The 24,658-nt window shown below is 47.6% G+C and overlaps 1 protein-coding gene across 4 annotated transcripts in view; it reads left to right on the forward strand.

The window, feature by feature from the left end:
• Polr3b (RNA polymerase III subunit B) overlaps nt 1-24,658 on the forward strand; it is a 98,255-nt gene that overhangs the window by 35,149 nt on the left and 38,448 nt on the right. For 3 of the 4 annotated variants that reach the window (XM_021258380.2, XM_004844810.3, XM_013072295.3), the window contains exons 12-17: nt 3,827-3,961; nt 14,988-15,149; nt 17,983-18,183; nt 19,934-20,096; nt 20,636-20,789; nt 24,056-24,130. In XM_021258380.2, the coding sequence (XP_021114039.1) occupies nt 3,827-3,961; nt 14,988-15,149; nt 17,983-18,183; nt 19,934-20,096; nt 20,636-20,789; nt 24,056-24,130 (890 nt within the window). The remainder of the gene's footprint in view (nt 1-3,826; nt 3,962-14,987; nt 15,150-17,982; nt 18,184-19,933; nt 20,097-20,635; nt 20,790-24,055; nt 24,131-24,658) is intronic. The other variant, XM_021258379.2, reaches the window with a different exon arrangement.

A 24,658-nucleotide genomic window follows, 5' to 3' on the forward strand; every position in this document is an offset into this window, starting at 1 on the left:
CTCCCCCTTTGTGTTTAATTTCTTGTCATGCCTGATGGATTCATTCTGCTGGGCTTCCTGGGGTTGTGATCCTCATTGTCTTTTCCTAGGATATTGTCTAAAAGTTTTTGGAGTGCTGGTTTGGTATTCATGAAGTTCCTGAGGTACTCTTTGTCATGCAGGTATCTTATTTTTCCATCAATCTTGAAAGATAATTTTGCAGGGTACATCAATTTGGGTTGGAGGTTGTTTTCCTTTAGGGCTTGAAATGCATCACTCTAAGCTCTTGCCTTGAGGGTTTGCATTGAGAAGTCTGCTGTGATTCTGATAGGCTTTCCTTTGTATGTGATTTGTTTCTTTTCTCTAACTGCTTGTAGAAGTTTGTTTTTCTATTGGGTTTCTGGAGTCTTAACTATTATATGCCTATGTGTAGATTTTTTTTGATCAAGGCTAGTTGGAGTCCTATATGCCTCACTTATCTGTATGTCAAATTCTTTTCCCCTGCTTGGGAAGTTTTCTGCCATCACTTCTGTGAACAGTTTTTTTATGTCGTCTGCACGTTCCTTTTTTTCAGACTCCTGTCAGTCTCATGTTACTCTTCTTTGCATCGTCTAGCAGCTGCTGGATTGATTTCTCATGGTCCCTTAGTATTTTAAAGAAATTTTTCTTTTCCTGGTCACTAATTGCAATCTTATCTTCTCTATCTGAAATTCTGTCCTCACATTGGCTCATTCTGCTGTGTAAACTTTCAGTGGAGTTTTTAATCTCCTGGAAATCGTTTGCATGTTTTATGGATTCCATTTGTTTCCTGTGTTGGGATTCCATCATGTTCCTCAGCTCCTCTATTTTTTTATCTGTGTCTTCTCTAGACTTATTAATCATGTCTTGCACTACGGACATAATCTCTACTGTTATCTGAGAAATTATTTCTGATTTCATTTTTTCCAGATCCTCTTTTGTTGCCAGTTTAGGGAATCCGGGTGGTTGAGTATCAGATTGTTCCATCTCGTTTCCCTTTAGGGTTACTTTAGGTTATCTGGGAGTCTGGTTTTGAGACTTGTTTTAGTGTCTTCTTATTTCAACAGGAGTGGGGGGATGTCTGTTGCTGGCGCCTGCATGGCTCACCTCTTCAGCGCTGGGGGTGGTGGTACAGTGGCCTGGAAGGTTCACCTCTTCCGCGCTGGTGGCAGCTCTGCTCCTCGATGCTGGGGTGGTGGTATGGTGGCCCTGAAGGTTCTGTAGTGGCTCACCTGACTGGCCTTGCTTTGGGACCCAGAGCCGCTACTTCCTTCCTCCCTGTGGAAGTGTAGCAGGAGGCTAGTGTAGCATGGGAATGCGGCTGGAGCGGCTGGCCTCTTTCCTTTTCTCTTGAACTGCAAGTCTGGCCTGGATTATAAAATTAGTCAGATTGTTCTTAATACTTATCATCTTCTCAGTTTACACTTAATTTTCTCCCATGTTTGGGTGACTTCGTAGTCAGAGTTCCATCATCATCATTTTCAGGGTTTGGTTGTACATAATCCAGTGAAGAGTAAAGTCAGAATAGGTAAACCAGGAAAAATACCTTCATTTTCCAGTATGGTTTAGAACCATGTTTATCCATATGTGGTATAAAGATGATTTTAGGAGATACAGGGACATTTGATTTAAATAGTTATGTGCTTTTTAGAAAGAATGCAAGTTGCACATCACATCTCTTTTTGTATTATCTGATTTTATGGTATGGCATAGGACGAAGCTTGCTTTGAAGTGAGTTGTTTAAAGCTGGTCAGGAACGCTAAGTAAATAAATATTACCAAGATGAAGCCAGACTAGAAAATGACGAACAAGTGGAAGGCACTGGTTTAGGTGTCTGCCGTGAGGGAGGTGGGCAGCTCTCAGCACAGGGCCTCGGGGCGCTCTCAGCACCCTTGCAGCGGTGGCATCAGCGCCCCCTGGCTGTTGAGCGCAACACTGCTGTGCTGGGCCAGGCACCACCCTGGCCTGGACCCTTCTTTCCTCAGGGTGGGGTTAAACCTCCCAGTTGTGCTGCTTGCTTCCTCCTCTGTGGGTAGCGTCACATCCCCCAGGACTGTCTGTTTGCACAGCTCTGGGAACCACCCCAGAAAGCGTGCAAACGGCTCACCTGTGTCAGTGCAGACCTCCCTCAGTTCGCTCTGCAGCTGTCCTGGTCACACCGTGGGGTGTCAGCAGCTGGGCTTCCAGTGCCTTCTGGAGTACACCGGGCATGTGTCTCAGGAGAAACGGCCAGTGTTTGCATATGCAAAAGGGAGCTGTGATGTGGGCCATGCTGAAAGTTGCCTCGGTTCATGAAAATTTGCTTCATTTTTCTCATTCATAGCAGTTAATCCAGCCAGAAAAGGTGGCTTTTCAGGGCTCCTTGTCTCATTGAGATCAGAAAGATAAAATGAGCCACAGTGCTTGGTGAATCCTAGTTGAGAATGTGGGTCACTCACTGCTGTCAGATGCTGTGGTGATTGGTGTTTCGGCCTGAGGCTCTTTGGAGGTAGACAGGAGACTTCTTTTTAAAGACCTTTCTTGTTTTTGGGGGGTTTTTTTGGTACTGGGAATCGAACTTGGGTCCTTGTGCTTTTGAGTCAGGCGGCAGAACCACTGAGCTAAATCCCCAGCCCAAAACCACTTGATTTTTTTTTTTTTTTTGGTACCGGGGATCGAACTCTGGTCCTTGTGCTTGCGCAGCAGGCAGTGAAACCACTGAGCTAAATCCCCGGCCCTGAGGGCCTGTCTTGATGATGTAATTGTTTTGTGGTTACCAGATGACAAAGTAGCTTTTAGGCATACTTTTTCTTTTACCACATTCCAACCTAATTTCTTTTAACACATTCCAAAATTCTCAGTAATAGAGAATAAATTGACCCAGAGAAGAAGTAAAACTTCCTCTGAAGGAAAATGAACTTTTTGGAAAGCATATGGAACCCTGACACCCTGTGTTATTTAGTGGAAATTTTAGCAACAACAAAATGTGTGAAGGAAAATGCTTGCTGTGGTTCTAAACCAAGATCTGCTGAACATTTCGTCCTAGTGATGAGCTGAATAAGAAAGAGCTCACTGGGGCTTTACTAAGTGATGCGGGCGCAGTATCAGTGTGTGTCCTTCACGGACAGCCTGTGACTTCGTCCTGCGTTGACAGAAGTCTAGGCCACCCTCACAGTTCCTCTTTTCCTTCTCCTCCAAATGGGTGCAGCTGTTTTTACCAGATTTGATCCAACTCACTGACTGGGCCAGCTTCATTCCTGTGGACTGTAGGGTTTGTGTCAGGGAAGATTGTCCAGGACACAGGCTGCAGATTCCTTGTCCATCTGGCGCTCACTCAAGGGTGTCTGTTGGGCCTCTGCAGTGGTTTGGTTCAGGTTCTGTCTCAGTGAGTTGGGGCGGCATTCTCAGGTCTGTGACGGGCTGTGGATCGACAGCGGCTGAAGCCCGAGTCCTCCGAAGGCCCCGCTGGGGTGGCCATCGAGGTGGCTTCCTCTCCTGACCTAAGCCCCCGGTGCTCTCTACGAGGCCTCTCCCCAACCTAGACTGTCCCCAAACTGCCGTTCCCCCCAGGACCAGGCCAGGCACTGGCTTGGCATCTTTACTGCTGTATGTTTGTAGTTTCGCAGAAGGCCTGGCAGGGGAGCTTGGGAGGAAGGGGCTGGCGGCAGCTGGGAGCTGAGCACGGACACGCGCAGCCCCGTCTGCCTCTCAGGAACTGCAGCACCAGACAGGTGGAATCGTGGCAACTCACTGCCTTCTTGTTCAAACATTGCAGCACTGGTTCTTTTCTTCAGGCACTTGCGTCTTAGCAGAGACTGTCTCAGAACTCTCTGTGATTTCTGTGTTGCAGGTCAAGGAATTCAATTTCCGAGCCAAGTGTATCTACACTGCGGTGATGGTTCGGAGAGTCATTCTGGCCCAGGGCGACAACAAAGTCGACGACAGAGACTACTATGGGAACAAGAGGTTGGAATTGGCAGGACAGGTGACTTAGTTGTTTATGTCAGAAACCTTCTTTCATGTTCCTTAATAAAAGTTAGTTTCATCTTCATTTTAGATAAGAGGAAGAGACACTTGGAGTATAGCATATGTTTTGTGCTAAACTTTTTTCCTGTGGTTTACAGTGTTCTAGACTCAAGAATTTCTGTAATTATGAAAAATCTACATTTATGTTTTAAATATGTTGATAGTATGTTACCTAAATTATAACTTTAGTTGAGATATTTATCTTCATTCCCTGTAACGTCAGAAGTGAAATATGACTTAACAGTTGTTTAGTAAGCACCTGTTATTTTCTGGGCGTACCCTGGGTCCTGGGCTAACCGAGGGAATAGCACACACCGAGGTCCTGGTTCTCTACTCCTTCTAGTCTGGTGGGGGCAATAAGCAAGCAGACCGTCCCGTAACTCAGAGATGTGGCAGAAGGAGGCTGGTGAGGATGTCTCTGGCCCTGAAGTCTTGGTTGGTCAGAGCTGTGCTGACAGTGTCCCCTTCACTGGAGAGAGGTGCAGAAGTCTTTCAGACTTCCTGTTTCAGTCACAACTTCCCTTTAGGTGAACCAGCTAGAATAGACACCTGGCTGCTATTAATATATTTTGTTTTTCCTTTGGTTTTACAGAGTTACATTAGTGTGATTTTCTTCTATTTTCTTGGGGCTTACTAAGTTTTAAAATCTGTAAATTTATTTCTTTCACCAAATTTGAGAGATTTTCAGCTTTATTCAGATATCTTTTTCATGCTATTCTCTTATCTCCTTTTCTTCCGATTCTAGTTTTACTGTTAAAGCTTTCAACCCAGAGGTTCTGTTAAATTTTTAGAATGTTTTCTCTTCAGATTGGATATTTATTGATCTATTTTCAAGTTCACCAACTTTGTTTTTATTTATGTATTTATTAAAAAAAAAATTTTTTTTGTCCGCACCGGGGATCAAACTCAGGACCTTGCACTTGCCAGGCAGGCGTGGTGCCCCTGAACTACATCCCCAGCCCCAACTTTGTTTTTAATATCATCTCTAATTCCATGCTATACTCAGCCAGTTAACTTTTTGATCTATGTATTTTGTCAATTCTAAAAATTCCATGTGGGTATTTTTTTCATAGTTTCTTTGTCTCTGTTGAGATTTCTTCTTGGTTTTTCCATCACAATCATACTTTTATTTACATCTTTGAAATTTAATGGCTGCTTTAAAATCCTTGTGTGTTGATCCTGCTGTCTCGTGGGGTCCTTCTCGGGGTTGGCTCTTCTCCTGAGGATGGGTCATGCTTTTCTACACTGTGAGCACTGAGGAGTTGGTGGGGGAAGGTGTTACTTTTGTAGAATGATGCGGAAAGCTCCTTGAAAAATAATGGATTCTGAGCCAGACCCTGTCACATGTTCAGGCTAAGTGCAAATGAGGAGAAGCCAATCTCATACAACTCGAAAAACCGAATTCCGCCAGGAGACAGGCAAGTGCATGTCACCCCGGGCAGGAGGGAGTTCGGGGACAGCTGGGCCGGTGGGAGTGAGGGCGCCGAGGTGCAAGGCAGAGCCCCGGAGCCCGAGGAAGGTTGGACTTCAATTTACACAGAGTGGGGATCCCCTGGCAGTGGGTAATGGGGCGAGGGCTGGGACCTGAGTTTCAGCGTAGAAAGCTGATGCAGACGAGCAGCTAGCAGGCAGTGGCACCTGGGACGATAGCCGCAGACAGGGCTGCAACAAAAGTGACAAACCGGGACTCAGAAGCCACGGCTGATGCCGAGCGGGCCTGCTTCTCCCACGTCCAGATTGGCCATGTGTGTGGCTTCGTGCTCCCCGCTGGCCCCAGCCCCAAGTCCCGCTGTTGTTTGATAGGAGGAAATCATGCTGTTAAATGAGTCCATTTTAAGGCGTGAGGAGTGTAGTAGGAGGCGTGAAGGAGAGACTGAACTGGTGTTTAAGAAATGAGAATTAGAAAGAGGGTTCCCCATGCAAGAAAACTAGTTTGATAAACAGTGTAGAGACATAAAAGGCATTGTGTTGGTAAAGATGTGTCAAAACAATAGCTGCTAATTTCGCACCCCCTGGGAGGCAGGAGCTGAGTATGCCTGGGCCTCAGATAACAGCGCTGTCTCCTGGCTGGCTGCAGTGCAGGTTCAAGGCTCCTGCCACCAGAGGCTTGGCAGGCCGGCCGCCAGCAGAGGTGTTAGCAAAACCTACCGGTTTCAGGCTTAATCTTTTCACCTACCTTTTCTTTTTCTGTAATGTGTTCATTATTTGCCGCGCATTGCTCTATTCTTTGTCTGCAAATTTTTTGTTTCTAATACAGCTTGCTTTGTTTGGGCGAGATATGGAATGGCACCAAAATCCCGCACCTTGGAAAGCCAGGGATTTCCACCCTGGGACAAAAGAATGCCGTCTTGACTTCAGAGATTGCCTAATCCCAGCTGTTCTGATAATGTAATTAAGTCTGCCTAATGTCTTTAATTTTGCAACCAGTTTGTGTGAAAAGGAGAATTTGGCACTCTGAAGGTTTAAACACTAAATAGCAATCTCAAGATGCCTAATTAGAATTCTCTGACATTAAGCTAATTGGTGAAACTATTTCAGCAGCTTAACTTCATTATTAATTTTTTTAGCATTTTCATTGAAAATCAATTGATGAGCTGTCAGTGTTTTCCCCTTAAATATGATTTGCTCAACAGTGCTCCAGCCTCAGGCAGGCAGACAGAGCCCCAGCTAGCAGTGAGAAGCCGCCAGTGTTGTCACCAGCGCTCTGTCTCCTTTCATCATTCTACTCTTGACCTAGATAATGTGCTCGAGTGTGTGACTTGGCCTTGCACTTTCTCACTGCTCTGGTAACTGGACATTATTTCCTTTAAGTTGAGAAATGTATGAATGAGGCAGCTTTTCTGTTGACTGTGCCCTTCTTACTTGTTCAGTACCAGGGCCATTTCTTTGTGTTTGGATCAGGCGGCTACAAAAAATTCAGCTGGGATCCAAAGAAACTTTGTCATAATTTGAAACAAAAGTGGCTAAGTGCAAGGGACTCATTAAAGGAGAACTGAGCTTTTGTGGTTGAGGTTGAGGGCATTTGATTCTGCCCGGGACGCTCATTCAGTCCTCCTGCCGGCTTCCACAGGAAGTGCCTGAGCGCCTTCCGCATCCCTCCCGCCCCTGCACCTGCTTCATTCCCATAGTCTTTCTCTCCACTCGCGAGAGCACTGGGTTCGCCTGCAAGAAAGGATTAAGCTCTCGGAGGAAGGAGTTTTCTTTGAGAACACTTGTGACAGTCCGGAAACTCATTGCCAAGTTCCTGGCCTCTGTCTGCAGAGTTGGTTTGGGCAGCAGAGAGGAAGGACATGTCTGACTTACAGTGGGAAGCCGGAGGGCCATCCCTGCGGGGACCCTATTTTCAGCTTCCTACCTAGAGAAGACTTGCTTGCTTTGAGCATCTTCTTCATTAATAAGTTCCAGCACTATAGTCAGGGTGGAATTTGGCAAATCTTTAGCTTAAAAAAGTCACTGTACCTCAGAAATTTTCTCTAAGTAAATCATTAGTGTAAATAAGTGTACTTTAATGTTCGTTAGTTGACCTTAAATGGTTTTTGCTCCATAAAGAAAATAAAATACAGAAGGAAAAAATGCAATTAATTATGCAAGGGGATTTAGTATTTGTAATATCTATTGCATGTATTGTTGAAATGCCTGCTCTTTGTTTGTAGTAAGACACATACTTAGTTTTTCCTCTTTGTGAGAACTTTAGATAACCAGGGCTCTGGCTGTCTCTTGCTATGTTCTGTGCTACTCCCAGAGCAGTGGCTTAAAACTACCACCCATTCTTAAGGGTCAGGAATTCAGGCCAGCCAGTCCGGCCGCGCCTTGGGTCTGGTGTGTACAGTGGAGGCTGCTGCTGGGGCTGTGCTGGAGATGGTAGCGAGGGCTATAGGCCAGGCTCAGGGAAGACTCAGCCTTTGGTGCGCCGAGCATCAGGACTCCGAGAGTGTCCCGTGAACAGGACAGAGGCTGTGCGACTTGGGTGCTAGACTTGAGACACACCGCCACCTCTGCTTAGTCAGGATCGAAGCACCCCGACGTCACCTCTTGGCCACACCTCTCGATGTGTATGTAGGTCAGGTCGGCCAGAGGTTTAGGCAGTTTACACCTGGAATCTGGGGCTGGCTTCCGCAGTTCTCTTCTTTCCCCTGCTTTCCAGTTCCTTGGATATTTTCCCCTTTCTTCATGCGGTGAGACTGGGTCTCCCTGAGTTAGCTCCCGTGATGGCTTGGACCCACCTTGCAGTGTGGCCTGCCCTCATGTGAAAGGCCTTGAGAGCCAGAAACATGGCCAGGGCCACTCCAGAGTTTGGCGGCTGGTACATTCAGAGCTTTTCAGTGTTTCATCCAGACTATAGTTTTCATCTGCAGATTCCACCTGTGAGGAGCTACTCCATAGTTCAGAAGCAGCCATTAAACTGTCCGTCGACGAGGCTGCCCTGACAACACTGCTTTGAATTGGTCACCGTTGTTTAATACCACTTACTTTTTCTTATGTGATTTTTAATGCAAGAAAAGTTACATGTATGTAAGTTATGAACACCCTCAGAGCCACCACTCAGCTTAAGACCTACCATTGCCTTTACCTATTTATTACTCCCTTCCTCTTCTCTTCCTCCCACTATCCAAATATTTATATTTATTATTTTCTTGATTTACTGTATTAAGTTTTTAATTTTAAAATCTTAAAATATTACTATGTTTGTCATTCTTCTGGGCTTTATAAAAATAGATTCATACCATGTAATTTTTCTGAGAGTGTTTCTTCACTCAGCAGTACTTTGGAGGCTCATCTCAGTTGTCGCAGGTCTCTGCTGCAAGTTTCCATCTCGGTATTACATCCCATTTCCCGGCTTCTGTTATCTAGGTGTTTCTACGAGGATGGTCGCCTTGCCCTGGAGTCACATTAACCTTCAGCTTAACTGGAGAGCGTCAGACTGGCTTCCCCGGTGCGCTGTGCTGCACACTGCGCTGTGTGGGCCCCTGATGATCCCTGTCCATGACTCAGTGGCAGGCTTTCAGGCATTTGTTTGTCTGATGGGGAAAGGTGACCCTCTGGTCTTACCTTGTGTTTCCTGCATTACTGTTGAGGTTGGGCCTTTTCATGTGCTTCTTGGCCAGTCCTGTCCCCCTCTGATAAACCTTTTAGGTTCTCTGCATTTTCCTTACTGGCTTCCAGGAGATTTTTTTCTTACACGTTGGATCCTAATTTTTTACCAGTTCTGTATGTTGTAGATATCATCTCCCAGTCTCGATTCTCTCTCTCTCTCTCTCTTTTTTTTTAACTTTATCACATCTTTTAGTGTCTACAAGCTTGTGGTTAGCTTTGTTAACCCCTTTCCTCAATAGTTACTGGACTTTACTTTTTAAACTTGTCCCTTTTCTATTTCTACCTCAGTCCATCTGGAATGGATAAGGAATCCCATTCAATTTGTTTTCCAAATGGAAAGTGAGTTTTCCTAGCATCATTTATCATATGGTCTTTTATTTCCTTGCTGATCCAAAAAGCATCTCTATTGCACACTAAGTTATAGTGCTTGTGTGGGTCTGTTTGTGGGTGGACCCTGTTCTATCCGTCAGTCTGTCTCTGCATCATTAGTCCCTCACCCTTCAGGATACCTTTGCTTTTTCAAAGCCTTTGCTTTTCCATATTAACTTGGAATTAGTCTGTCAGTTTTCATTCAAAATCTTCTAGGGGTTTTGATTGGAGTTGCATTGAATTGCAGATCAAATTTGGAGAAAAAGTCTTAAGATAGTAGCTATCTTATCCATGAATATTTAATTTTTTTCATTTATTTAGGTTTTCTTTAATGTCTTTTGGTAAGATTTTTTTATTTTCTCCATGAAAGTTATGGAAGTCTTTTGTTAGATTTATTTGTAAATACTTCAGGGGCTTTGGGGGACAGATATTTAATAAATATATTAACATGAAAAATTTCAAGCACGTACAAAAATATAATAGTAAAATTAGTACCCAAATTCACGTCACAAAACTTCGTTCATCGTCACTAGAAGTCACTCCAGCCTTATTTGGACTCCTTAGCTTCCCGCCTCTCCCCTGGTCTCCACATGGAGTTAAACAGGTCACAGTCACAGTCATCAGGTCATTTCAGTATCTAATCAGCTATGAAGTCACGTCCCATAAAGACCTCAAAGTGGACAGTGGACCCTTGACTTATGACCTCCGTTTGTTCCTGAGGTCTGTTTATAACTCAAATTGGTCAATTGCCTTCAAAGTCTCTCTCTGGTAAATTTTAGGCCACACTTTCTTCCAGGCAGATTTCAGTGTCCTTAGAGACACTGTCCCAGGATTTCTCAGCCCCACGCAGGAAAGGATCCTCTCATGTTCCTTCCAGAGCTCTCTAAGGGTTAAATCTTATCTGAGACCATCTGGAAGCACAAGTGGCCAGCATTCGGGTCATAACTCAAGACTTTGGTCATAAGTTCAAACCAAAATGCCAGTCATAACCCAAGTTGTTCATATCTCAGGCCTGTAGTAACTCAAGGGTCCACTGTATCTCTAAAACACCAAACTTTAAAAAACTCATAACACCGTTTTCATACCAAAGTTGTTGAAGAATAGTTGCTTGCTATCAAGGACCCATTGTGGATTTCCTTATAAATGTTATTATTGTTTACGTGGGGTTTTTCAGAAAGGATCCAGTGTGTCTCACATGTTGCGTTTGCTTGATATGTCTTTTTTTAATTTCGTTTTTCGGGTTTTTTTTCATTTTCTTTTTTTTTAGTACCAGGGATCGAACTCGGGACCTCGTGCTTGCGAGGCAGCCGCAGGAATCCCCGGCCCACGTTTTCGGGTCTTTTTGAGACAGGGTCTTGCTAGGTGGTTCAGGCTGCCTTGAACTCACGATGTAGCCCCGCCTGGCCTGAAACTCAGGTGATCCTCCTGCCTCAGCCTCCCCAGTGCTGGGATTATTGACATGTTTTTTAAGTTTTGTTTTCATTAGTTGGTTGTGGTGTGTGCATGTGTGCGCACTGGGTCGTTTGTTCTGAGGAATTTCCCACGTCCTGGGTTTTGCCGATGGTTGCTTAGTCTTCGTCAGAGATGGTGTTCTTGTTTCTCTTCAGAGAAATGGGGCTGGTAGGGAGGGGCGGAAGGAGAGGGAATTAGGGAGGGGCTTCCGCAGTTGTGAAGCTGAGAAGCCCACAGGCTGCGTGTGCAGGGCGGAGAACCACGGAGGCTGGTGATGGGGTTCAGTCCAGATGCAGAGACCTGGCAGCCAGGAGCTGATGCTGAAGCCCAGCCCACAGCCAAGGGCCTGGGAGCACAGGCCCCGCGGCGTCAGCCCTGGGCTCTGACGGCAGGAGCGGCCTAGGAGTTCCGAGACCCGGGGCAGGAGTAGACGGGCGTCCCTGCTGCGGGGGAGCCCACCTCTGAGAGTGGGTCTTTTCCTCTCTGCCCGTGTGGTGGTTCACACATCTTATCCCCGCACTCCAGAGGCTGAGGCGGGAGGAACACAGACTCAACTTAGTGACTTAGCAAGAGCCTGCCTCAAAATAAGAATAAAAGCCAGACATGTAGCTCAGTGCGAGCATCCTATGTTCAATCTCCAGAAAAATAAGTAAATAAATAATAAGTAAATGGAAAAAAGGGAAAAACCCTTTCCAAAAATAGTGCTCCAGTAGACAGACTCAGAAGTAATGCTTGTCAGCTGTCCATCCCTCCCATACCTCATTCAGCTGACGACTGCATTTCAGTGTGCAGAACGCATAGGATGTATGTGTGCGTGTGTGGATACACACTTGCTTTTCCCGCCCTCCCAAGTGTGTAAACCGGTAGCGAAGGTCCAGTTCAGAAGCTGTTAAAGCGCTTTCGGTTTGTTCCCCGGCTGGAGCACTGCGCGGATGGCTGTGCCGTGTCCTGTCGGGAAGGTGGGGCTGGCCAAGTCCACTTTCAGCACCACTGGGCTCGGTCTGGGGTTGGGTGTTTGGGTCCTGGATTCACTGCTGTGTCATCCTCAGCAGTCTTTCTCCTGATGGCTGGTTTTGATTAGCAGCCTGTGGTGGTTACTTCTGTTACCCAGTATTTCGTTGGACCTGCAAGATAGTCATATTCTAGTATTTTCTTTCTGTTGCATTTATTTGCTGGAAATTCTTATAAATAATTTTCATCATCATCTCTGGTTACCCTGAGACCTCATTGTATGTGAGACGGGCAGGACCAATGCTTGCTGCAAGCAGCTTACAGAATGACGTAGTTCTCTAGTTTCCTCCAGAGACAAATAGTGAAGTATTTTCTTCTTTCTATCATTATAAACATAGGACTTTTTAAACTTTTAACGTTTAGAATTGCCTTCTCCATTTTTATAAATAATAAATGCCCGCCAGGGATTTAGCTCAGTGGTTCTGGCGCCTGCCTCGCAAGCACAAGTGCAAGGTCCGGAGTTTAATCCCCGGTACCAAAAAAAAAAAAAATGCCCAAGTAGCTTTTGATTGCATTTGAATCTATAGGTCATTTTGGAGAGAATTGACATCTAAATGCTTAATCTTCCAATCCATGAATTATATATTTCTCCCACTGAGATTTTTTAAAATTTCTCCTGGCAATGTTTTGAATACATTTGCTTTTTGTTTACTGGCCTTGGATCTTGCAAACTTTCTAAACACATTTATTATTTCCAGAAGAGTTCTTTTTTTTTTTTTGAAAGCAAGTGTTTTATTTAAATCAGTTGTTAAATCACAGTTTATCCAAATGAACATAATGCAGCATTGTCCTTAAAAGAAGGGGCACAAATATGACAAAGACACAATCCAGTATCTATCAAAATACCATTCGCGAAGAAGGAAACTGGACTTATTTCATTCTGTGGGTGAATGTGGTCCAGTGTATAAGAGCAGAGTCAAAAGCTTACAACAGTCAATTATTTTCTATATAACGTGAAAAACATGCCACTATGCTGCCTTGGTATTAAGCACACTCCTCTGTCCAAACCACTGTAACAGAATCAATTAGGAGAAAAGACTAACAAGACTCTATCTGCTAGTGAGAAAAATTTCCAACCTCTGCTGGACAGGAACTATGGAACATTTTGTGTGTTTCAAATGCTTTTTATTTTCAGCTTGCTGTGCATAATAGGAAAGTGACTGGCTTCTGAGTACTACACTAAGCATGGATCTGAGCTTTAGTGAATTTTTAGAATAAGAATTGTACCTTCTCACCAGGAGTGTTATTTCTTGGAAGTTGTTTTTCGCAGGTGTAAGTGAGGTTTTAAACTTCCCAAGGCCTCCCCATAGCTGCACACCCTGTCACATTAGATTCCTTGGGATTTTCTATGTGATGAATATGTTATCTGCACGTAAACACGGTTTCATTCCTTCCTTTTCAGTGTCTCTATCTTTGATTCCTTTTTCTTGCCCTGTTGAACTGACTGCTACTCCACTGTGCTGCTGAATAGAAGTGGGGAGAATGGGCATTCTCCTTTTTCCCAATTCTGCAAGGGAGAGCATTCAGTCTCCAGCCCCTTCCTGTGGGATCCGGCCCCTGCTGTGTAGCCTTCCTGCTCCTCCCCCGGGAAAGATGGCTTTTGCTCTCCATGCCTCCCCTTTGGCGTAGTACCTTCCCTAGGGGCCTCGCTGGCCTCCCTTGCAGTGGATGCTGTTCCTTACTGGGTGTGAGCTTTGCCAGATCATAGGAGACTCCTCTCCCCCAAGGCTGGACCCTCTGCCTCCAGCCCTCTGAGTGCAGGTTACGCTGGCCTTCTTCCTGGGGTCCGGGCCTCTGAAGGGCTGCTTGCTTCCTTGGCGGGGCGATCTACAGGGAAGTAGGTGGGTTTAGCTGCTGAAGTTCCAAGAGAGCGGTCTTTCTCAGGGCTTCTGCCTGCCTGCCCTTCCCGGGTCTGGGGACAAGCTTGGGGGAGAGTGCAGAGCCCCACGGTGCCCTGTGAGAAGGCTTTAGGATCGCAGCTCATTTCTTCTCCCCCGGTGTTCATGCCCTCGCTTTTCTTTACAGCTTTACCACCTAATTATGCCTTCCTAAACAATATAGCTTGGTTGTACTGGGGCGTTCTTTTTTTATATAGTATGTATTTGCCATACATAATAGTTTCATTGGTTTGGGGGAACTGGTACCTATCTATCATTTCTTGATCATTTGGATCCTTTTACTCTCTCCAAAAGGCTTTCTATAATCTCTCCTTTAGTTTTCTCTTTAATTAATTTATATATATTCTGATTTCTTTGAGTCATCATGCTGTTTTTCAGATTGAGCCATAGCTTTGTGTTTAGTTATTTCCTGTTCACTTGCATCACTTGTTGGTGTCCCCGATATAAGTGTGCCCAGTTCATCTAGGTACTGTCCATGTGCGTTACAGTTTTACCTGTGTCCGCAGGGCACAGGTCCCCCCTGCAGCGGCTCATCTTGTCCGAGGAGTGAGTTAGGGTGCAGACGCCTGCACTGGGCCTGCCCTCCCCGCCCTGTCACAGCCCACGAGTGGCCAGCTGTTGCGCCGGAATGGCGCCCAGGGCAACACTGCACCTGCTGGCTCTGAGACCTCTGCTGGGGCCGTGCCCAGGACGGGGCTGAGCGGCGGTGGGGTGGGCAGCCAGGGCAGCTGGTTCTGAGAGTTGTACCAGCGATTCAGGAAGGCTCAGACTTGCAGGCAGTGGCCTCCCCTCCTTTTCTTTTTTCTTGTTTTGGTTTCAGTGTCTTTATTTGCAGAATAAAAAATGAGATCACTGGTCACTGAAATCTAAAAGTCCGGGAGTGACTGGTCTAAATTAAGTGCTCAGCATGTGAGGATTATGTCATCATCTGGGCCTTGTTCCCGAAGCCTGCAGTAGTGCAGGCACAGTTACACACACATCGGGGAAACTAAATGTGAAGATAAACGTTTTTCATTTTAAGTTAAATTTTTTTCTGTTTCCAACAGTTGCTTTGTCTTATTTTTTTGTAGCAAGGCCTTAATCAAGACCTAAGCTTACTAAAATAGCCCTGTAATGCTTTTTGAAAGATTTCCATATAACTGTGTTTTTCTTTTCCTTTAGCTTCTATCTCTTCTTTTTGAAGATTTGTTCAAAAAATTTAATTCTGAAATGAAGAAGATCGCAGACCAGGTGATTCCCAAACAGAGAGCAGCGCAGTTCGATGTGGTGAAGCACATGCGCCAGGACCAGATCACCAACGGCATGGTGAACGCCATCTCCACTGTGAGCATGCAGCCAGCGGGCAGGAGGGAGGGCGGCTGGGCGGGCGGAGGGATTGTTTTTCGAGTGTATGCAAATAACAAATGTTCTGCTTTGAAAGACAGCCCGAAGTTGACATGTTCTCAGTTTTATTACTGTGGTAACCCTCCGGACCCACAGCCAATTTCACTTACCTGTGGTCAGCTGCAGTCTGAAAATATTAAACGAAAAATTCCAGAAATCAACAGTTTGTAACTTTGAAATAACTTTTATTGTAGTATAATTTTCCCCTTTTCTTATTGCTGTTCACCTTTCACTGTACCTAGCGTATAAACTGAACTTCATCGAAGGCGAGACGTGTGTGCTTTCCCGCAGTCTCAGCCCCCATGGGGACCTGGGCTCACAGCTCTTGTGGACAAGGAGGGACTTCTGTGTAACTCCCCAAATTATCGTTCCTGTTAAGTTTGGCAAGAAGAAACTAGGTAGATGAGGAAAAATCTCCCAGTTTAAGTTTTAGTAGCCATTCTTTTAATGAATAACTTTCCTCCTTTACTTTCTGTAATAAGACTGACATTTCAGGCAGGTTTATTAATTGCCCCTGTCATCTGGACCGTGCAGACCTGTTTCATTTCTCAGTAGCTTTCTGTTCCTCAGGGGCCTGTCCCTCTGCCTGTCCCTCCTTGAGCTGCTGTTCACTGGCTGAATGCCATTCACAGGCAGTTATCAGACAGCAGCCACAGGGCTATCTGATGAGGCCTGGCTCACGTTTGCACACCAGACACACAGCTAGCTTAGGGGTGGGATGGTGCCCAGCAGAGCCATGTGGCCCAGCACACTGATTCTGGTCACAGTGACATCATGGTGCACACTCGGGACATGGGACATTTGCGAGGGGCTTTGTGAGCAGCCTTACCGGGACGGCTGCAAGTGAAGTAGAGGTCTGCCTGCCTCTGTCTGCCCAGAGGCCGGGCTTGCAGAAGCTGTGCCCTGAGTGTGTGAGGAAGTTAGAACTGCTCTCCCTGCTTCCTGATGCATGATTTCCAGGACACCTTACTGCTGTTTGCAGTAGTTCTTTTACCCTGAGTGACTCTGCTTTATCCCTACCGCGGGACTGCTTATTAGAGAAATCAGCTGCAGGCCTCGTGGCAGGTGTGGCCAATCTGAAGGCGACCAGGAAAGAGTCAGCCTGTTGCCTTTGTAGAGTGCTTTCCCCAAATCTGCTTTCTCTGAGGAGCACTTTCAGACTCTGGGTCTGTTTCTCCCACTCCCTGTGGGCTGCTCCTGCAGGATACAAGCACACACTCTCTCCCAGGCATTGTGGCTCCACTCCTCACCTACTTCCTGTTTGCCAACAGCTGCCATTTTATTTTGGCTCAGTGCTAAATATTTTTTTACCTTTTATTTACCTTACTCTTGGTGTGCATCCATTTACTAGATTCATTCTAATTCCAAAATAAAAGAAGATAACTGAATAAGCAACACAGGAGTCTAATTTGAGGGGTACATTTTTGCTCTGTTCATTTTGTAATGGATAAGGTTTCTTCCTAGAATTTAGCTCATTTCATGTTATCAAGAACTCGAGGTTCTTGAGTGATAGATCTCTGCCATGACAGAGATGAAGCTGCACTGGGGAGGAGCCTCCCTGGAGCCGCATGTACAGTGCAGACCAGAACCAGTCTCCTTCCAAAACCGCAGTGCTGCTGGACGGCAGGGTTTTCAGGCTGGGGCCCATGGTCCGCTCCTGAGTCTGCATGGAATGAGGGTTCAGGGTCCTCCACATTTTTCTCCAGAAGGTGTTCACCGCTTCCATTTGGGCTCCTGAAGGAGCACGGAGAACTGCAAACGCCGTTTTTCTCTTTGGAGCCAGGAAGACAATGGAGTCAGCTGTTATTTTTGTTTGTTTGTTTGTTTTTTGGTATTGGGGATTGAACTCAAGTCCTTTCACTTGTGCAGCAGACAGCGAAACTACTGAGCTAAATCCTTGGCCCCAGCCTTTATTTTTGCCATTTATTTTCTGCTTTGCTTTTTTGATACATACTGTTTTCTACTGTTAACTCATGTTACCATGAACTTATACTTTTGGGAATATTATTTAATGTGTGGAAGTAATATGTTTAACATGAGATATTTAGTGCATAGAAGATACGTTTTATGTTCAAGATTCATTTATATGTCTATTTTAATATTGATATGATAGCCACAGAGGAGATACAGTATTTCTTAATGTGAATAAATATAAACAGTGATGGCAAACCTATGGCACATGTGCCACAGTGGGCTGTTTGTTGTCATTGAAAGCTCTAAAAGGTTCATCATCACTCGTATACAGTTTTTAGATTCTGCAGGCCTCAATCAAGAATTGCTATCAAGGATGAGGATTTAGCTCAGTGGTTCTGCCACCTCCCTCACAAGCGCAAGGTCCTGAGTTTGATCCCCAGTACCGAAAAAAAAAGAATTGTTATCCATCATTTTTCTGTTGTTGTATTTTCCTCTAATTAAGCCCTACTTTGGAAGACATCTGAGTAACACATTCCCATGTGATTGTCTCTGTGAGCTTCAGACTGGTTTCACCTTGAGTGTGCAGAAGTTGTGCAGCTTTAGTAGCCCATTGTGCCTGTGGCGCTCTGGTTGAAGCGGCCTGTTCTGTGTTCCTCGGTTGCTCATCTGATGACTCCTTGGCTGGTTCACGTTCACCCTGTCCTGTGGGAAGGCCAGTGAATGGCCTGGTTAAGGCCTAGCTTCGGTCGGGACATTGGGACTTCCATATGTCATAGCTGTAATTTCATGGGTGAGCAGTTTCGTGTCAGGGAACACACGAGAGGGCCAGGCTGGCCTCATGTCTGTCATCTCTCCACAGGGAAATTGGTCTCTGAAGAGATTTAAAATGGACCGCCAGGGTGTGACCCAAGTGCTGTCTCGCTTGTCCTATGTGTCTGCACTGGGCATGATGACGAGAATCTCCTCCCAGTTTGAAAAAACCAGAAAAGTGAGTGGTCCTCGCTCCCTGCAGCCATCTCAGTGGGGGATGCTCTGCCCTTCGGACACTCCTGAAGGAGAGGTAAGGTCCCAAGGGGTCTGTACAGGGCCAGAGTCAGACTTACTGGGGTGCAGGACCGGGGGTTCTGCTCCTGGTCTCATGCCCCAAGCTGTCCTCTTTCATTTATTGGTCACTTGCCGGCAAGAAATACTGGTGCAGCTTGTCAACTACATGGGCATCGTCCCAGAGCCAGCACTCTCAGAAGCATCTGACTCGGCCTCTTACCTACAGAGATACATGGACCGCATTTCTCTTGCTCATTTTACTTCATCGTAAGACCCAGTGTGATGAAGAGGGGCCAAGAACGCAGGGCAGTTGAAGGACCCACCACCCCATCCTCGCAAAGCGTCCTTTCTGAGTAGTGCCTTACTTTCCTGAGGCGGCTCGGAAGACATCATGCAGTCTGCTCCAGCAGTTAGGTGCCTGTGGTCCAAGCACTGTAAAGCCGTTACCGAGATGCTAAACCAAGGGTGGTACAGTTTTGCTTCTCTGGCACCTGGCGTGGCTCCTCTCTTCCATGTTACCGGTGCTGGTTTCCCTTGGTCCTGTTCTTCTAAATCACTGACTTCCAGTGGAGGACGGTTCACCGTTGTAACCCAGGCTTCTGGCAGGGCCTGGTTCAGAACAGGAGCCTCATAAATGTGTGCTGAATGAATAAGTAAGTTAACTCACAATGAGTACAAGATGTAGGTTCCAAAGGATAGAATTCTCTTCTGACTTGGAGGTGAAGAACAGGTGCCCATGCAAAGTTGTGAATTTCAGAAACTGCCCTAACTTAGGTGGCTTTTCAGATGTGCATGGTGTACTCAGTTTCACCATGGGCACACTAAGGATCCCAGAGATCCCTAGCTACCATCAATAAAGTGGCTACTTTTTAATATTACTATAGCAGATAGTTTTTGAGAATTAAAGATATAATCTCATATGTCACACACCTTGAATGTGTTTTCTGTTTGCTATATTCTGTCCTTATTGATATTTTTGTTTGGTTTTTGGTTATGTAGAAGTTTAGGAATATTTGTTATTTCCTTTTCATCGTGAAATAATTCCAGACTTTCAAAGAAGCTGCAAAAATAGTGCAAAGCCTTTCCATAACCTTCAGCTAGATTCCCAGGTGTGGGCGCCTCGCCTCGCCTCGCCTCGCCTCGCCTCGCTGTGGCACAGCTGCCGGCCCGTGAAGCTGACCCCGACGTGGTTCAGTCTCCTGCCCGTCCCCTCCCAGCCTCTGTCCTGCCAGTGTCGCTCTCTGACCAGGAGCACACGCCGCATTGGTCTCCATGCCCAGTCCCTGCCAGCCTGGAGCAATGCTTTGGTCCTCCTTTGCCTTTCACGACAGAATTGTTAGAGTCCTGGCCAGTTATTTTATAGATGTCTCCCATTTGCCGTCAGAGTTCTGTGTTTCTGTCTAGCCACCCTTACCAGTGTCTTCCCATATTATCATCGTAGCGGGTATGATGTTCCATGTACGGGAATAGCAGCTGTAGAATCCATTGTTCTTGTTGGACCTTCATGATGTCATCGTTATTTAGAACTATAAATAGTATCATGCCGAGTGTTCCTGTGCCAAACCTATTGTACCTCACTTCTTGTTACCTGAAGACCAGTTTCTCTGGGTTGGGTGTATGTGTGTCTTAGTCTCTTTTGTGAACTGCCAAAGTGTGCCTGACAAGGTTATACTACTTGCTGTCGCCACGGCAGAGTGGTATTTCCAGACACAGACTGTTTTGCATTACTGGCGTGGATTCTTAGAACTGGCTGTCTTCCGTTTCAGGCCTGCGGTTTGGTTAAAAACCTGGCCCTGATGACACATATCACAACCGACATGGAAGACGGCCCTATTGTGAAGTTGGCCGGCAACCTGGGCGTGGAGGATGTGAATTTCCTGTGTGGGGAAGAGCTCTCTTACCCCAACGTGTTTCTCGTCTTTCTCAACGGTGGGTCTGTGAGAGAGAGGTGTTCGTCCTGAGCAGGGCAGGGAGCCTGTGACAGTGCTCGTTCGTATTCGGAGCACAGAGACTTCCGCTCTGGGCCCAGGCAGGCCTTCCCTGAGAGACAGAACTGAGAGGAGCAGCAGCTTCTCTCCTGGCTGGGTGCCTGGCCTCTGAGAGGACGCAGCTGTCTGCGCTGGGGCGGCTCTGCCGAAGCCGATGTCATCCCCTTCCGCAGCCGCCAGGCGTCCTCAGCGGAAAGAGATGCCGCCGCCGTGGGTGAGCTCTTACCTTGCACTCTCTCCCGCAGCCTCCTGCAGCCCTCAGGCGGGGCACCCATTTCTCTCCCCAGCACCCTGAGGACTCAGGGAGCCGTGCTTCCCACCCGGATGGTGTGGAGTCCCCGAGAGCCAGGCTGACTACAGGGCTCTGTGAGAAGCAGTGCTCTCAGATGACTACTCAGTGCTGCTTAGGGCTCGGGCTGGGTGGACACAGAAGTCAGATTAGGGTCAGTTTTCATGTCTGCCTCGTCTCTTTTCATGTAGGTAACATCCTCGGGGTCATTCGAGACCACAAGAAGCTGGTGAACACATTCCGGCTGATGCGCAGAGCCGGGTACATCAATGAGTTCGTCTCCATCTCCACAAATCTCACAGACCGATGTGTGTATATCTCCTCGGACGGGGGCCGGCTGTGCAGGTGCGTGCTGCTAAAAGCGACTCAGGGGTCTGTGTCAGCTTTGGAAAGCAGTACACCTACGTTTGAAACTACTGTAACCTCTTTCGTTGTTAAGATGAATTTAATTCGGTCAAAGGTGAAGGGAGACTCGAGCAGGCCGCAGATGGGTGGGAGAAGTGATCTCTAATGACCAAGCCCTGCTACTCAGGATGCGGGCCGCTGGTGTCACCTGTGGGGTGTGGGAGCAGGGCTTTGACTCCGCCCGGTCCTGTGAGGTGGGACTGTCCTTCTCACTTAACAAGGGAGGAAACTGGGTCCAGTCAGGCCAAGGAGTCATCTGACTCCAGCAACCGGGGCCTTACCCGCTCTATTGCTACCAGCTGAGCTTTAAAGGATGCATAGGATTGCGTTTCCTGGACAGAGGGGAGAAGGGCTGAGAAAACACAAGAATAAAAAGATAGAAAGGTAAAGAAATAAAACCCCATCAGCCCCAAGGGAAAAGCAGGTTACTGTTGTTCCTTCCACAGCTATCTGGAAGGACTTGTGGACAGGCTCCACCCGCAGCTCCGGTACAGGGAGGCCTGCAACACGGTCCCTCCCTCACGGTCTCACCGCCACCCCAGCAGGCTCCGGTGCTGTGTGCACTGGCAGCACTGACGGCAGCCGGCAGGCGGCGCTGACAGCGGGCTCCTGGCGCCTGTCTGCCCGGTGCCTGTCTGCCTGGCATCCTGTAAAGGGTGCTCCTTTGAGGGCATCCCTCTCCAGGGAATTCTCGTGGGATGGTCAGTCCTGAGGCGTCTCCCACCCGCCCAGGCTCAGGTCTGAGAGCAGGCGAGGCGGGAGAACCTGAGCCCGTGGAATAATCCACGGAGGAAGTGGCTGGGACTGGCTGACGTCACAGTGATGCCCACGAGAGACGGCCTGCTACCCACTGCCTGCTGGCCCTGGGACTGCTCTGGTCTCTTTATCAGCTTTTTCTCGGATTCCTGTCCTTCCAGTACCTTCGTTTTTAATTCTTTTAATTTAACTTTTTTTCTTTGGTACTGGGAAGTAAACTCTGGGCCCTATTGCACCAGGCAAGCACTCTGCCATTGAGCTATGTATTCTCAGCCCTTTTCATTTTTTATTTTGAGGCAGATGTTTTTATAAGTTGCCCAAGTGGCTTTGAACTTGGGGTTCTCCTGCTTCAGCCTTGCAAGCCTCTGGGATTGCAGTCAAGAGCCACCGCGGCTGCCTCTTTCTAGGAAATTCACATAGAGCCGGTTCTCCAGTGGTGCACAGAGTGGCAGGCCTGTGCCAGGACAGAGAGAGACGTGTGTGAGTCTGCGTGTGTGAAGTCTCTCGGCCTGGTGTCCTGGGCCGTTGGGCGTAAGGAGGACTGCCTAGGGCTGGCCCGAGAGCGGCGGCCAGGTGTGCTGAGGGTTAGGGCACGAGGCACGGGTAGGCGTGCGTTTGTGGCTATCTTCAGCACCGCCTCGTGGGCAGGAAGAGCACTGGCGTGTCCTAGGTATTCTCTCTTAGGGTTTTTTCTCTCGCTGGGCCTGATACAAGAAGGCGTACTGTAAGAGAAAATCCTCCCTTTTAGAAATCCCTGTATCGTGGCAGACCAAGGGTCAGGCGGGAAGAGTAGAGCACTGTATTGCGTGCCACGGCCATCTGTCCTCACCTGAGTCTTACCCGAGGACCACTGTGGCAGTAGTGCCCCTGGCTCCCCACCAAGGAGCTGGAATTTGGCAGCGCTGCTGGTCACCCAGTGTCTCTTCAGTGACCCCTGCCCGCTTGTGAGTGTGCAGTGACTGCACGTGTTCCAAGGTGCCCCTTCGTCCTCGCGCAGTGCTGGGCTCAGGCGGGGCTGTGACTGGCTCCGTTCGTGAGCCTGGCCTCTGCAAACGGTGCACCTCACCTCTCCTCACCGTCTCCACGCCGCATGCCGTCCTCTGTGCATGTTTCCCGGGCTGGCAGAGCCCTCAGGCAGCCACCACTGACAGTAACAGGTTCATCTCCACTCGGGCGTGCAGCTTTGCTCTCTGCAAACACCAGCCTCTCTCTCTGGTCGGTGGTGGCTTTAAGTGGCCTGTGAGTCTCACTCACTGATGTTTGTCCTAAATCCGACCACCCACCCACCCGGCTCTTCTGCAGATCTCACTCCGGTGCCTCGTCCGCGCCAGGCCCAGTGCTCCCTTGCCTGCTGCCTCCACGGTATCGCAGCAGCCCTTGACACTGCCAGACATGGCCAGGACTCTGAGTAGCGCCAAGCCCTGTGCGTGCCGTGTTGTGTTGAGCTAGTAACGGAGACTGCAGCTGAACAACCCTGGGCAGCTAGCGTGGACGGCATGGACACTAGATGGAAGGATGTGTAGACATTCTAGATGAGGCATGCAGATAATGTGTACATCACTGTGCAGTGGAGCGGCCATGGTGGACCTTTTAGATCTTTCAGCGATGACAAACAGCAGGCTGTGGCACGGGTGCCATCACTTTGACACCGCTGCCTGAGATGGTATGGTAGCATGCGGATAGTGTGTACGGGAGGGGCACTGCAGGTGAAGGGTGTGGGTAATGTGTCCAGCGTGGGTGCTCCAGAGGGAAGGATTGCTCATGTCTGAGGCAGGACAGAGTGAGGTGGCACGAGAGTCCCATACTCCTCAGATCAGGGTGAGGGTTAGAACTCACGAGTTGTTTACTTCTGAAATTGTCCGCCCAGCATTGCTGGGCCACAGTCAGCCTTAGGTAGCTGAAATCACCGAAAGCAAAACAACTGGAACCACAGACAAATGGGGGTGACGTTGTCCCCCACAGTCCCCGTGTGGGATCGGGAGGTCACTGTTTCTGCAGTGACCATCTGTGCAGGCTTTAAAACAGGACATGAAGTTCTATTTCCTTTCCAGGCTTACCTTTTTTATACTGCCTTGTCATTTAACCAAATGCTCTCTAAGACTTTTTTTTTGTTTTTGGTTCTGGGGACCGAACTCAGGACCTTGCACTTGTGAGGCGGGTGTGGTGCCATTGAGCTAATCCCCAGGCCCCTTTCTATGACATTTGAAGGAAGCGCTGTGTCATGTTTATGTGTACACATCCCCTGGGGCACATGGGCTTGTGGGGTTGAAGAGAGGAAGGGAAGGCAGGTTTCCCATACTCACACATACAAAGGATACCTGCTATCTGCAAGCAGTCCAGGGGTGGGTTTGCTGGTGTCTGCGTCTTTCCTCTCTGTGCTGTGGTAAACATGGCTTGCTGATGTGATTCTTCCATGGAACCAGTACTCATTTGGTATTTTCCCATTTTAGGCCTTACATAATTGTCAAGAAACAGAAACCAGCTGTCACAAATAAGCATATGGAAGAGCTCGCTCAGGGATACAGGTAAACGGCCACAAGCAAAAGCTGTCAGTCCCCTCCACGTGCGGGCACACTAGTCAGCAGCAGCATTGTTCCTTCTGTGCTTTGAACAGTGTGTTCTCACTTTTAGCCTCTCAGTTTCTCCCCACACCCTGTCAAAGGCACCCCACCTGACTCTGTGTGCCAAGGGCAGAGGGCTTTCCAAGCTCGCCCACAAGGGTCAGAGTCTTGCTGAAGTCAGTGCTGTGGAGTACTCTACCCAGGGGAGAGCTTTCATCTGCGTGTTACGTGGGCTCCACGGCTCTCTTGTCACACAGGCTTCCTAGCATCAAACCTTGGAATTCAGAGTCTGGCTGACAAGATCACAGGCACGTGGTGTATCCATTTCAGGGGCGTGTGACCACTCTGCGTCACTGTCCCGGTGTGTCGACACTCTCTGGAAGAGCAAGGTGCTTTGGGGCTCAGTGACACCCAGGACCTGCGGCGATTATATAAAATGCCGCATTAAAACATCTTTTCATTGGTAATGTTTCTTTTACCAATATTTTCCCA

Source organism: Heterocephalus glaber, unplaced genomic scaffold (genome assembly GCF_053883595.1).
Source record: "Heterocephalus glaber isolate CG9 unplaced genomic scaffold, H.glaber_assembly_v1.0 deba00001572, whole genome shotgun sequence".
Taxonomy (NCBI): domain Eukaryota; kingdom Metazoa; phylum Chordata; class Mammalia; order Rodentia; family Bathyergidae; genus Heterocephalus; species Heterocephalus glaber.